Source organism: Mobula birostris, chromosome 3, assembly GCF_030028105.1.
Source record: "Mobula birostris isolate sMobBir1 chromosome 3, sMobBir1.hap1, whole genome shotgun sequence".
Taxonomy (NCBI): Eukaryota; Metazoa; Chordata; class Chondrichthyes; order Myliobatiformes; family Myliobatidae; genus Mobula; species Mobula birostris.
In genome coordinates, this window is record NC_092372.1 from 219,775,028 (window position 1) to 219,790,113 (window position 15,086).

The 15,086-nt window shown below is 41.0% G+C and overlaps 1 protein-coding gene across 7 annotated transcripts in view; it reads right to left on the reverse strand.

Moving 5' to 3' along the window:
• Positions 1-15,086, reverse strand: part of zbtb47b (zinc finger and BTB domain containing 47b) — a 289,399-nt gene that overhangs the window by 33,929 nt on the left and 240,384 nt on the right. For all 7 annotated transcript variants that reach the window (XM_072254156.1, XM_072254161.1, XM_072254155.1 and 4 more), the window contains exon 3: positions 1,268-1,415. In XM_072254156.1, coding sequence (XP_072110257.1) covers positions 1,268-1,415 — 148 coding nt within the window. The remainder of the gene's footprint in view (positions 1-1,267; positions 1,416-15,086) is intronic.

Below are 15,086 nucleotides of genomic sequence, written 5' to 3' on the forward strand. Positions count from 1 at the left end.
GGGGGTCCTGTCCTTTAACTTAGCATCTGACTCCCTGAACTCCCTATGCAGAACCTCATCACTTATCCTACCCACATCAGTGGTACCTACATGGACCACGACCTCTCTCTGTTCACCCTCCCGCTTAAGAATGCTGAGGACTCGATCAGAGACGTCCCAGGCCCTGGCACCCGTGAGGCAACATACCATCCAGGAGTCTCATACTTGCCCACAGAACCTCCTGTCCGTTCCTCTAACTAATGAATCCCCTATCACCACAGTGTGCTTTTTCTAACTCCCTCACCTCACCCAGAGTCATGGTCATTAACACAACAGTACCACCACAGATACCTCCCCTTTCCTCCTCCTAACACCCCAGGCCCAACAGCTACACATGCTCCTCTTAACAACAGATTTCAGCATTTCCACAGTAACCACTGTGTTTTCTGTCCCAGTCCTTACTGCATGCCTTCTATTGAAGCACACTAAAGTGTCCATTTTTACAGCAGAACCCAAAATGACCTTTCTCTTTCGCTTCTAATTGCATTCTTTCTCGTTTAAAAAAAAATCAGCATACAGGAGGGAGATTGAAAATCTGGTCACGTGGTGCCACAGCAAGAACCTCTCACTCAATGTCAGCAAAACCAAAGAAATGATTATATACTGGAGGAGGAGGAAGCCAGTCTTCATTAGGGAAATGAGGTGGAGAAGGCAATTTGATTCAAAGTTTATGGAGACAGCTGAGGATTGAAGAGTACTGTCAAAGGAGCAAGAGAACACTCACTAAACAGATACTGCACATTGTATAATCTATTTGCTTTATAGGTCCTTGTGCAGCTTTGAATGAAAATTTGTTTGTTATTACCGCAAGGAAGTCCCCAAGGGTGCATTTCATGCACCATATGATTAGAGGCCACTATTACAGAAGAATTGTGCTCACAAATTCTTTTCCAATTTGTTTAATTCCATTTGGCATTTACTGAAAATTAACGAAGATTGAAGACTGGCTTTATTTGTCACATGTACATTGCATCAACAGCCAACACCGTCTGAGGATGTGCTGGGGGCAGCCTGCAAGTGTTGCCATGTTTCCGGTGCCAACATAACACAACCACACCTCACTAACCCTAACCTGTACAGCTTTGGAATGTGGGAGGAAACGTACCGAATCCTTGCAGACAGTGGCGCAATTGAACCTGAGTTGCTGGGGCTGGAAAAGTGTTATGCTAACCAGTATGCTACAGTGACAGCCTTTGCAACTGATTCATCAATGATTTAATGCACTTACCAACCATGTGTTTTCTGACGTGGGCCATCGTGTAAAATTTTTTTTCGCAGATTTCACACGAGAACTTTTTCTCAGCGTAACCATGGACTATTTTATTGTGCTCATGAAGGGACCAAAGCTTCTTAAATGCCTTCCCACAAGTGACGCACTGAAATATAGAACAGAGGAATCATTTGTTTAAAATAAGTCATAACCAAAATTATTCAGGATTGGCAAAAATCGAAATAGAGAACACTTTACTTTGTATGCTGGCTCAGGTAGTTCCCAATGCCTGATGCAACACTGATTACTTTAAACACTCTACATCATACATATTTTAAGTCTGACCTAACCATTGGATGCAATTATGAAGAAAGCACACCAGTGACTAGACTTCATTAGGAGTTTGTTTGACCAGATTTGGTACATGCCCAAAGCTTCTAGCAAATTTCTACAAATGTACGGTGGACAGTATCCTGACTAGTGGCATCACTGTCTGGTGTGGAGGCCCCAATGCACAGGATGGAAAGAGGCTGCAGAGGGTTGTAGACACAGCCAGCTCCGTCACAGGCACAAGTGGCTCCACCATCAAAGACAACTTCAAAATGCATTGCCTCAAGAAGGTGGCATCCATCATTTAGGACCCTCACCGGCTGGAATATGTATTTTGTCATTACTATCACCAGGAAGGGTAGATACACACACAACAATTTTTGTTACAGCTTCTTCTTCTCCTCCTCCATCCCACTTCCAAATGTTCCATGTACCTCATGAACACTACTTCACTACTCCTCTTTTACACTATTTAATTTTACTTTTTATTGTAACTTACAAAAACGCTACATGTCTTACACAATTCTGCTGCTACAAAACAAGAAATTTCATGGCATATGTATGTCAGTGATAGTAAAACTGATTCTGATGTACAGCTGAGGAAAATTCCTAAGTTATCAACCCAAAGTACTGCAATTTATAAATTATTAAAAGCTATTTTGACAAGGGTTTCATGCATCTCAAATGAAGTGCGTGATCTTGAAAGATTATTCAGTAAAAATACAGATAAGAGCTGAATTTTACAGAGCAATTCATCCTTTCCATAGATTCCAGTGGTCCCCATTGCCCTTCAGTACCCACTACCCCTTGTTACCCTGCACCCAATTTTCACCTGAATTTACCCCGCAATGAATTTTCATTTCCACTACTCCCCCTCAGCTGCCACTCCAGATATTAATTACACTTGTTAATTAATCTTCTCATTACCATCATCAGCAAGGAGGTACAAAAGGCCAAAGACATGCATGTTACATTTCAGAAACACCTTCCTCCCTTCCACCATCAGATATACGAATGCTCCGTGAACACGACCTCACTATTTTGCTGTGGTCCAGCTGCTGGCCGATGGGACTAAGCAGAGTAGTGGTTTAGCACAGGCTAGATGGGTTGAAGGGCCTGCTTCTGAGCTGTAGTGCTCGATAACTCTATGTGCCCGAAACCAAAATGTATACAAGCAGCAAGTGGTTTGAATTCCATCCCTGTACTGCTCAATTGTGGTCTCTCTCTCTCTCTCTCATAAACACACGATGTTGCAAAGATTCCTCTCTCTCCTCTGAAATAAACACTTCCATAACTCACTACATATGCAACCTTTAAGAGTATGAATCCATTTGGAAACACGATGTAGCTTTGGGAGTTTATGAAATCATTATTTTGCCCTAGGTCTGAAAATGTGAATCAGTCAGAAGGAGGACTGACGATATTTCTCAATGTTGTCAATTTGTAGTTAGGACTGCACAGTACTACAATCAAGGAAGTCAGATTTGATGCTAATCCCATGTTTCATATGTGGAGTTCAAAAGTTTTTCAATTTGTTCACTTTGGTGAAAAAACAGTGATTTTGGGAAACGAGCTAGTAGAGGGCAATATCCTCAGGAATGATTCATATTCACTAGTTTATCACATGTACATCAAACACGTGGCCAAGTGGTTAGGGCATTGGACTAGCGACCTGAAGGTCATGAGTTCGAGCGCCAGACGAGGCAACATGTGTTGTGTCCTTGAGCAAGGCACTTAATCACACATTGCTCTGCGATGACACTGCTGCCAAGCTGTATGGGTCCTAATGCCCTTCCCTTGGACAACATTGGTGTCGTGGAGAGGGGAGACTTGCAGCATGGGCAACTGCTGGTCTTCCATACAACCTTGCCCAGGCCCTGCGCCCTGGAGAGTGAAGACTTTCCAGGCGCAGATCCATGGTCTCGCAAGACTAACAGATGCCTTTACTTACAATCAAACATACCATGAAACACGTTCTTTGCATTAACAACCACCACACTCAAGGATGTGCTGGGGAAAGCCTGCAAATGCTGCCACACATGCCAGTGCCAACTCAGTGTGCCCACAAAGCACAGCAGAACAACACAAAACACAAGCAACATAACAAGCCCATTCCTCCTTCCCTCCCACGCAGATACAATGTCATCTAACCCCAGGACAGGCTGTCTTCAACCTCCAGTGAACTCAGACTCGCAGACACTGGGCTTTCAACTTCCCTACTGGACTTCGAGAGATTTGCCTTGACTTCTTGCCTTGCCTTGAGATTTGTCATGATCACAGTGAATGGCAATCCTGGCTCGAAGGGCCGAATGGCCTACTCCTGCACCTATTGTCTATTCTGGACTTCCAGCTGACCTTCTGCAGATACTAAATAATGAATGAATAAGCCAACAGACAGGTCATCTCTCGCAGTCCCTGTCAAACTCGTATTTCTCATGCCACTAAGCCGGTGCTACTCAAAGAACATTCTCTTCAGTCTTATCCCTTTTATTTCTTGGCAACCTATTTTTTTCCCTTACATGCCCATCATCAACCAGGTCCTCTTCCCAAATCTGCCTGCCAACCGCCTACACTAGGAGTAATTCACAGAAGCCTACCAGCATGTCTTGAGGATGTGGGTTAAAGCCGTGCGCCAGGAGCGAGCCAGGCGGTCACAGGAACTCAACACAAGACTGCACTGGAGGTCAGGATCACACCCGAGTCTCACTTTGCTGCTGGACAATGCATTGATAATGAAATTTCTACTAACCACTGCAGCCAACTAGTCAACAGAAGATGAGAAAACTTTCTCAGCTCCAGAGCCACTGATTCTCTTCAAAGTTCAAGTTTATTGTCATTTAACTGGACAGATGCATACTGCCAAATGAAGCCTCTGAAACATGCTACAAATAGAAAATGTAATTTCTTCAAAAAATTTGCATACAGAATCTCAAAAAAAAAAAATCAAGTTAGATTCACTTCATGAAGTACCTTCCCTTTTTAAGGTGGCGTTTTGGGTTAACAATCACTTCCTTCCCCTCCAGTTCTGTATTTTCTGAGATGACTAATGAGCCCTTTGTGGGAACCACAGATCGCTTCTCAGATGGGGAAGGAGCGAGGGTTGAAGGTTGGAGTTCCTTGTGCTGGGTTTCGATGTACTTCCATTGAATAGACTTTACAGGGCCTGCCAGTCAGTCTTAGGTGTAACTGGGTCTCAGTATTGTGAAAGTTGCATGGGGTGGTTGGTTCCATTATCCTTGGAATTGGGTTATTATTGTTGTTGGGGTCCAGTGAATACTTGCACACTGTTCAAACAGATCAAATCACTGCACAGTGCATTGAGGTAGTACAAGGTAAAATAGGAATCAGGTTTATTATCGCTAACATAGGTCTTGAAACTTGTTTTGTGGCAGCAGTACAGAGCAATTGCTATAGCTTACAGTAAGAAATACATAAATAGTGCAAAAAGAGAGCAAAATTCAAAATAGTGAGGTAGAGTTGATGAATTCATGGACCAATAGCAGGGGAGGAGAAGCCATTCCTAAATCACTGAGTGCTGGTGTTCGGACTTCTGTATCACTTCCCTGATAGTAGCAATGAGAACAACACAGAATGCAGAATAAAGTATAACACCTACAGAAAAAGTGTAGGGCAGGTAGCGTGTAAGGTGCAAGGTCATTACAAGGCAGATTGCGAGGTCAAGAGTCCATCTTATTGTGACTCATAGGCCCTCTTAACATTTTTTTATCCGTGAACCTGTCCGGACGCCTTTAAAATGTTGTAATTGTACCAGTCTCTACCACTTCTGCTGGCAGCTCGTCCCATATACCTACTACTGTGTGTGGAAAAAGTTGCTCCTGACATCCTTTCCAAGTTGTTCACCCTCTCACTTTAAACCTTTACCCTCTCGTCCAGGGGTTCCCAACCTGGGGTCCACAGACCCCTTGGTTAATGGTAGGGGTCCATGGCATAAAAAGGTTCGAAACCCCTGCTCTAGGCAGAGACTCTAGGGGAGATAAACTATGACCATTCACCAGATCTACATTTCACGATTTTCCAAAAACCTCTCAGACTCATACACTCTGAAGAAAGTCTCAGATATCCTACAAGAACAATCTATTTCCAATACTGCTTAAATTTCTTTCCTTTAACTTCTAGGTCTTTAAATACATCCCTAACCTTCCGTGTGCACCCAAACAGTGAGTATCATTGACAGACTTATTATTCAAGATTCAGATTTATTTATCTTATCTACGTTGGAACAAACAGTGAAATGTGCAGCTTGCTTTGACAACCATCACACCTGAGGTTGTGCTGGGGGCAGCCCTCAAGTATCACCACACATTCTGACACCAACAAAGCATGTCCACATCTTATGCTCAGAAGAACCCGACCTGGCTCTTCGCTCCAGCCAGGCAGTCAGTCTATAGAGAAGTAAAGGCCCATTTTCTAGTGCCATGTAGCTCAGGTACACAATCAAAGCTCCTCACTTTTGTCTGTTTTACAGCATAATCACTGGTAATTTTACATAACCTCAAGACCACAGGAAAATACATCAAACTTCCTCCATTTAGCAAACAGCACGCCAACACAGGGATCTCAGAGTCTCATTCTTTTTAGCAACAGCGGTTGAAAACTTGACGAAGTGGGATGCAGTAAAATGTGCTGCGGCACCAGCACAACAAACCATGTCTCCTGTATATCTCTAAATGAGGGAAAACCAGTCTCATTGTGAAGTCTTTAGTTTGCTATTTATATTTAAATTTTCCATTGACTACAGGAGGAAGAATCTAGAAGTCCATGAGTTAGTCTTTATTAGGAAATCGGAGGTGGAGAGGGTCAGTAACTTTAAATTCCTTGGTATTATGAATATCAGAGGATCTGTCCTGGGACCAACATGTAAGTGCCATCACAAAGACACAGCAGTGCATTTAATTTGTTAGAAATTTGAGTGGTGGACACAGCCCAGAAGATCACAAGCAAAGCCCTCCACACCACCTTCCCACCCTCCCGCCCCCATTGGGCAGATCTACAAGGAGTGCTAGAACAAGAAAGAAACCCCACCACCCTGGCCATGCTTTCTTCTCTTTTCTAATATGGGGAAGGAAGTATAGGATCCTGAGATTATCCCACACCACTAGGTTCAGCAACAGTTATTGCCCAATAACTATTAGGCTCCTGCACCAGAGTGAATAGTTCACTCACCCCAACAATGAATTGATTTCACAACCTATAGACACACCTTCAAGGACTCTACAATTCTACTGCTCTCAGTATTTTTTTTTGTACAGTTTGTCTTTTTGCACATTTGGTTGTTTGTCAGTCTTTCTTATAGTTTTTCATAAATTCTATCACATATCTTTATTTTCCTTAAATGCCTGCAAGAAAATGAATCTCAAGGTAGTCTATGGTGACATAAATATACATTGATAATAAATTTAATTTGAACTTCTTACTCCACAAATATACAACGCTAATGAAATGTAACTCAGATAAAAGACAGAGAAGTCAGTCAACTGACAAAGTCGGGCCCTTCAGTTCGTACTGGCCAAATATAACAAGAGAAACTCTTTCAGAAGATGAGCTGATAAGTCTTCAAGAGGTTGTGCTAGATCACTTGCAGCAGAATGGCTGTTCTACTTGGAAAATGGAAGAGTGACAAGGTGAACTGAAGGAGGACAGAGGTTGAGATCTGTAGGAGAGCAGAGATGGACAAGTGGAGGGTTGAGTACTCATGCAAAGCAACATAACTTTGGAGGGGAGAACAGAACTGGAGCAAGATCATGTATTAACTTTTAGTAAGTGCTGACCTGGTTGATCATTTGAGGGAAAAAGAGAATTTCAAGGCAGTATATTTAGATTAGATTATCTTTACTTGTGACCTGTACATTGAAATGCACCATATGCATCAAGGCAAGTGAGCAAGGGTAGTGCTGGGCAGCACACAAGCATCACCATGCTGCCAGCACCAATACATCATGGCCACAACTAACACTAACCGAACATCTTTGGAATGTGGGAGAATATTGGAGCAACCAGAGGAGATCGACATGCACATGGGAAGAACGTACATACCCCTTTAGTCAGCAGTGGGAATTGAACTCCACTCCTACAGACGGTGCTATGAAGCATTATCCTAAGCACTAAGCTACCTTGAAGTGTACTTTTAAGACTCTGATTTGTGAGTCAGCACCATGTTGAAAGTACCAAGTAAGCAGGCATTTAAAGACTTGCCCCGACAAAATGCAATCCCAGTCTAACAATTTGACTTAGTTTTCAAAAATCCAAACACCTTTGCTTTTCTCCCAAGTTGTTTAAGGGTGCAAAGCATATGCTGAGACAAAATAACATGTTATTTTTGGGAACATAGGAATGATTGAATGTACCACAAACTGAGTGCTCAAAAATAATAGACATTGGCTTAAAATAACATTTTTAAAAATCCCAACGGGCAGCTGGAGATTGGGAAATGCATTTCATGGGGTCAAGATCCCAGCAAAAGTAGATGGTGTGGGATTGTTAAGTTCTGGGTCTGCTACATAGCACACTACAAACATGCCAATCCAATTGAACAAAATGGTCTACTCTGGTGACTCCAGTGCAGCAGTGCTGTGTACTTATTGCTAATAAATGTGTTACTTCATGCCTAGCTCTTCAAGGATTGACGATATACTTCATTTGTCAGATACACTCAGAAGCCACTTTATTAGGTATACCAGTAAACCTGCTTGTTAATGCAGGTATCTAATCAGATAAACATCTAGCAGCAACTCAATGCATAAAAGTATTTAGACCTGGTCAATCGCTTCAAGATTCAAAAAACTTTATTGTCATTCTAACCATACATCAGCTCTGCAGGGCAGAATGAGACAGCATTTCTCAGGAGCAGTGCAATCATAACATAACAAACGCAACACTAAATAATAAACATAACAAATAAAATCAGTTGTTCAGACCAAACATCAGAATGGAGAAGAAATGGTATCTAAGTGACTGACTGTGGAATGATTGTTGGTGCCAGAAGGGGTGGTTTGAGTATCTCAGAAACTTTACTTTACTTTATACTTTATTGTCGCCAAACAATTGATACTAGAACGTACAATCATCACAGCGATATTTGATTCTGCGCTTCCCACTCCCTGGATTACAAATATTAATAGTAAAAATTAGTAAATATTAAAAATTTAAATTATAAATCATAAATAGAAAATAAAAAAATGGGAAGTAAGGTAGTGCAAAAAAATCGAGAGGCAGGTCGGGATATTTGGAGGGTACGGCCCAGATCCGGGTCAGGATCCGTTCAGCAGTCTTATCACAGTTGGAAAGAAGCTGTTCCCAAACCTGGCCATACGAATCTTCAAGCTCCTAAGCCTTCTCCCGGAGGGAAGGGGGATGAAGAGTGTGTTGGCTGGGTGGGTCGTGTCCTTGATTATCCTGGCAGCACTGCTCCGACAGCGTGCGGTGTAAAGTGAGTCCAAGGACAGAAGATTGGTTTGTGTGATGTGCTGCGCCGTGTTCACGATCTTCCACAGCTTCTTCCGGTCTTGGACAGGACAACCTCCATACCAGGTTGTGATGCACCCTAGAAGAATGCTTTCTACGGTGCATCTATAAAAATTAGTGAGGGTTTTAGGGGACAGGCCAAATTTCTTTAGTTTTCTCAGAAACTGCTGACCTCCTGGGATTTCCACACAGAATAGTCTCCAGAGTTTACAAAAAAAGGTGCGAAAAACAAAAAAAAATCCAATGAGCAGCAATTCTGTAGACAAAACCTGTCTTGTTAATGAGAAAGGTCAGAGGAGAATGACCAAACTGATTCAAGCCAATAGGAAGGCAACCGTAACTCAAATAACCATGTGATACAACTGTGATGTTTGGAAGAGCATCTCTGAACTCACAACACATTGAACCTTGAAGTGGATGGGCTGCAGCAGCAGATGATCACACCTGATAAAATGACCACACATTGTATATACCCTATCCTCGTTATATGCATCTTCAGACAATGCGGATTCACAGTTATGCGAGGAACCTATTTCTACCAATGTCTCCTTATATGCGTCCAAAACTCAGTTATGCGAGGAGCACTGCTTTCCCACCAATACAAGTCACGTGCGAACGCCTCACAGTCTCACTCCTGCCAGTCTCGCATTGGTTTTGGCAATGTGTGGATGTGCGATCTTGTGCTCTTAAAACTTTTGTTGCTTTTACCTATGGTGCAGTGGTTTTGTGATATTTAACTATGCCTCCTAAACGTTCAATGTCAAGTCCTGGGTCATCAGCCAAGCAGCAGAGAACCGCTTTAACACTTGAAAAAACAGAGCGGCGTCAGGTGAAGGTAACACAGCTCTGGGATGCTACCCTGTGTAGTTGCGGGCTATGATAGCTAAGTTAGGCATCACACCAAAGCAGGTGTTTAATGCAGACGAGACCAGGCTTTTTTGGAAGCGTATGCCGAAATGCACTTACATAAGCAAGGATGAAAAAAACTGCGTCAGGTTTCAAGGCAGCAAAGGAGAGATTGACTTTGCTTTTGTGTTCCAGTGCTGAAGGAGACTGTAAGATGAAGCCCCTCTTAGTTTACCATTCACTAAACCCCTGTGCTCTTAAGGGTTTGAGTAAGAAGCATCTCAATGGAGCGTGGAAATCAATTTGGGCAGAGTGTGTGCACACCCTCAAGGGGTTTCCTGCCTTCACTGCAGCTGTCCAGGATTGTGTGGCCCTGGGTCGTAAAATTGGTGGGGAAGGATTCTCAGATCTCGAGACTGCTGACGTGGTAGAACTCCTGGATTCTCATGATGAAGAATTAAGTGTGGATGATCTTCTGCGCTTAACTCAGACTGAAGGTGATAATGATGAAGAAGAAAGTGTCGAGTTGCAGGTGAAGGATTTTACGGTGAAGCAACTGGCAGAATTTTTTAAGGCTGTGGAACACTTGGCACAAATGGCTATGGACATGGACCCAAGTTTAGAACGGAGTCAGCATTTCAGTTGTCCCCTGCAGTCAAGTCTTCTTCCCCAAAAGCAAATTTATGCTGAAAAACAAAAAGCTGCCAAGCAAACAACCCTCACCACTTTCTTCAAATCAGTGTCATCTCCTGCTGCCCGCAGTACTGGGAGTTCTGTGAGTCTTCCTTCACCCCTTGCTGTCCTTGATGATCCTGACGACATACAACCATCCACCTCATCCATGTAAAGCTGCCTGACACCACAACAACCACTCATCTCCCAGAGCGAACACACCTGCCACTGTTGGTGAATACTGTACACCATAGTGTGTTAACTTTCTATGATTTATTACAGTGCATATTACCTTAAATTGCTGAAATATAATACGAATGTTGCCTTGTGGTGCCTTGTATTGGTATGAAAATGTGAATAAATTACAGATAAAACATACTTAGGAAGCCCTCCAGAACGCATCCCTAAGGGGATTTTCTCCATTTAAATAATTATTCACATTATGCATTTTCACATTATGCATCAACTTCGAGGAATGTATCCCCTGCATATAACGAGGATAGGGTATACTTGCATGTATTAGGAACTTGCTGTGGTGTCGTTGTGGTGTCGCCTCTCTCTTTATCACTGATTGGCCGAATTAATTCTATTAAAATGAATATCTTACCTAAATTTATATACTTTTTTCAAGCTGTGCCTGTTTTTATTCCTAAATTTTTTTTTGACTCTTTGGATTCAATTCTTTCTTCCTATATATGGAAGAATAAAAAACCTCGTTATAAATAAAGCTCACCTTCAAAAAACTAAAGAGAATGGAGGCTTTGCCTTACGCAATTTTAGGTAATATTATTGGACAGTTAATATATGAAATATGTTCATTAACCATGAGAATTGCCCTATATGGGTTTCTTTGGAAGTCAACTCTGTTATGAAATTTTCCATTATTTCTTTACTTGGATCCTCGTTTCCTTTATCTTTAAATAAACTAACTGACAATGTGGTGGTCAAACATACTTTGAGGACTTGGTTTCAGTTTAGAAAACATTTTGGTTTATTGAGATTCTCCCTCTCAAGTCCCACCTTTTCTAATTGTTTTTTTAAACCATCTTTAATTGACTTATCTTTTAAATAGTGGGACAGATTAGGTATTAAACGATTTCAGGATTTGTCTGATGGAGGGGATCTCTCTTCTTTTGTGCAACTTTCAATGAAATTTAACCTTTCCAATACCCACTTTTTTCAATACTTACAGATTAGAGATTTTTAAAAATCTCAATTACATACATTTCCTGCAAGTCCAGATAAGAATATAATAGATACAATTTTAAATCTGAAACCCTTTGACAACGGTTCAATATCTTACATTTATGGTCTGCTGTTGGGAATGAAAAAGGCCTCCTTAGATAAAATTAAAGGAGACGGGGAAAAGGATTTACAGATTTTCATATCTGAAGAGAGCTGCAAGATTATTTTAAAATTGATTAATTCTTCATCATTATGTGCTCGTCATTCTTATTATAATTCAAAGTGGTACATAAGGTTCATATGTCTAAAGACAAGCTCTCTCGTTTCTACGCAGATATTTCCCCTTACTGTGATAGATGTATTAATGGAGTGGCCACACTAATTCATATGTTTTGGACATGTCCGAGCTTTAAAAGATTTTGGAAAAATGTATTTCAAACTTTTTCTGTACTTTTCAATGTTAGTTATAAGCCCAATTCTTTGACTGCCTTGTTTGGTATTGTTGAGGATAGTACTACAAAATTGAAGCCATCTAATTTGCGGGTATTGACCTTTATGTCTCTTATGACCAGGAGGGTGATCTTGCTCAAGTGGAAGGAGGCCGTACTGCCCACTCGTGTTCAATGGCTGTCTGACGTTATGTTGTGCCTTGATCTCGAGAAGATTCGTTGTTCGATTTCTGATTCTAAACATGATTTTCTAATGTTATGGGGACCCTTTCTGAGCTATTTTCATATCTTTGAACTGTTATTAAAGTATGGATCTGAGCCATTATTATAATATTATATGATAAAGTTTTTTTCTTCTTTTTTTTTACCAACCAGCTCATTTTGGTAGTGGGGGTAGATTTTTTAAAATAAAATAAAATTATTTTATTTTATTTCATAATACAATCTTTTTTTTCTACATGATTGATATGGAATATGGGATACTGTGATTTAAATATAATTTGTATTACTTGTATCCTTATGAATTTTGTATTTTTATTTATGTAATTTATATAATATTAATAAAAATTGGAAGTTTTTGTTTACTATCCCTATAGTGCTTTCCAGAAGGGAATTAGTTTACTGGGTGGGTGGTGTCTTGGAGCTCAAGAAATACTTAGCAATTAAATCTTTTTGGAGGTGCAGGGTGAAACATGAAACAGGAAGGACTGTGGGCTACAGAGATTCTGCGTGACCCGCTGAGTTTTTCCAGAACTTTGTGCGTGGTGCAAAGAACACATTCCTTGGGAGCCTAGACATGAACCCTTTGTGGGCCCTTGGGCGATAACCCTGAGCTGCCATACCTGCTCTAAAGCCCTACAACATGCAGAGATGAGGTTCACATTTCTACATCCCCCTTCCAGGCCCTCATTAGCTGCAATTCACCCACAACTGAAAATGAATTGATTTATAAAAGACTTGTCCCAGCCAAGTGAATGGGTATATTTAAAGCAGGAGTTGATAGGTTCTTGATTAGTAAGGGTGTAGAAGGTTACAGGGAGAAGGCAGGTGAACGGCATTAAGAGATAATAAATCAGCCATGATGGAATGGTGGAGCAATTACTTATGGAGCAACTGTAACAAAAATCCAATTTCCCCCAAGATCAATAAAGTATGACTATGACCATACCAGATAGCTGAAATGGTTGAATTCCGTTATGTCTTATGGTCTAAATCACATCAGAAAGACACCAAAACCAAAATCAGTTCTCTACCAATCAGTAATCTGCAAGAATGCTTCACAGTTGTGGCAAACTGGTAAACCACAATTGAATACAAAAGTTGAGAAAGACACAAATATTGAAAGTTAACATGGCATACATTACGCGTCATCCAAACCCCAAGATTAGAATCTGAATTTCTATATTACACAGCTGTGGGGTTTGGTGCTGAGAACCATATTCCACTTCCCATTAGAAACCATTTGACATAGTTATCTGAGGGTAAGCACCTAAATCTCTGGCTACAAGTGCATTGTTCTGAATTCGTTTGTATGTAATTTATAAGTGAGGACAATTACAAAGAAACTTGCACTTGCATCTTATTGACTTCAACAAGCTCCCTTCCTGAAAATATTTGAACAGCAAACAGTACCGCACAGACCATTCGGCCCACGAGGTTGTGCTCAACTAATTAAACTACTAACAGAAACATGGAGAAAACTGAGGGGGCAGAGTTAAATTGATCTTTGAGCAGGTTAAAAGGACAGCACAACATCGTGGGTGGAAGGGCCCGTACTGTGCTATGAGAGAGGGAGGAGAGAGACAGAGTTGGAGGAGAGAGAGAGAATAAAAACAGGGAGGGATTCACAAAAACAGAGGCATCATACGGAGGAGGCTCTCTCTAACTCACGCAGATACAAAATTCAAGATTGTTCAATGTAATTTCCTGTAAAGAATTGTAAAGAAGAACGAAATAATTGTTATTCTGGATCAGATGCAGCACACAAAAAAAAAATCACAATTAAAAAAGCACAAGAAATATAAATCCATAAGATAGCTCATAATTGATTGTACTGTATGTCCATGAAATGATGCTAGGCACAGGAGTCTCTCACAGGAGATGATAAAGTAGTGGTGGTCGGGGGTGTGGAGGGGTGGATCAGCCTTACTGCTTGAGGAAAGTAACGGTTTTTGAGTCTGGTGGTCCTGACATGGATATCGTGTAGCCTCCTCCCTAATGGGAGTGGGACAGTCCATGAACAACATTGCTTTGGAAATGCCAAGCTCTGAGGAAATGCTGCATTAATCAATCAGAATAAATGCTCCAGCCAAGCAAAAGACAACATTCCTGACAAATAAATTTCATCATGATGACAAAGGGAAAATTACTGTATGTTCAACTGCTCTGGATTAACAGACAGGTTTCATACATTCAATCAACATCCTCAAAAATCACTGTGAGGCAGTAAAACCCAGTTTGCAACCAATGGACCAAAAATGTGCCTTTTAAACCGCTAATCAGAAATTCAAACTCAAGTTTATTCTCATTCAACCGTAGACATATACTTGCCAAATGAAACAACATTCCTCCGGATCAAGGTGCACAGCACATACACATAATGTACGCACAACATATGAAGTAATATTACCACAAATAAATTAACAAATATTCCAGAAGATTGACATTAAACACAAGTTTCATTTACAACACAAGTTAAAAAGTAAACTGTACAATGTTATTGGCGCTTCATATGTAGAAACATAGAAAACCTACAGCACAATACAGGCCCTTCGGCCCACAAAGTTGTGCTGATTATGTCCCTACCTTAGAAATTACTAGGTTTACCTATAGCCCTCTATTTTTCTAAGCTCCATGTACCTATCCAAAAGTCT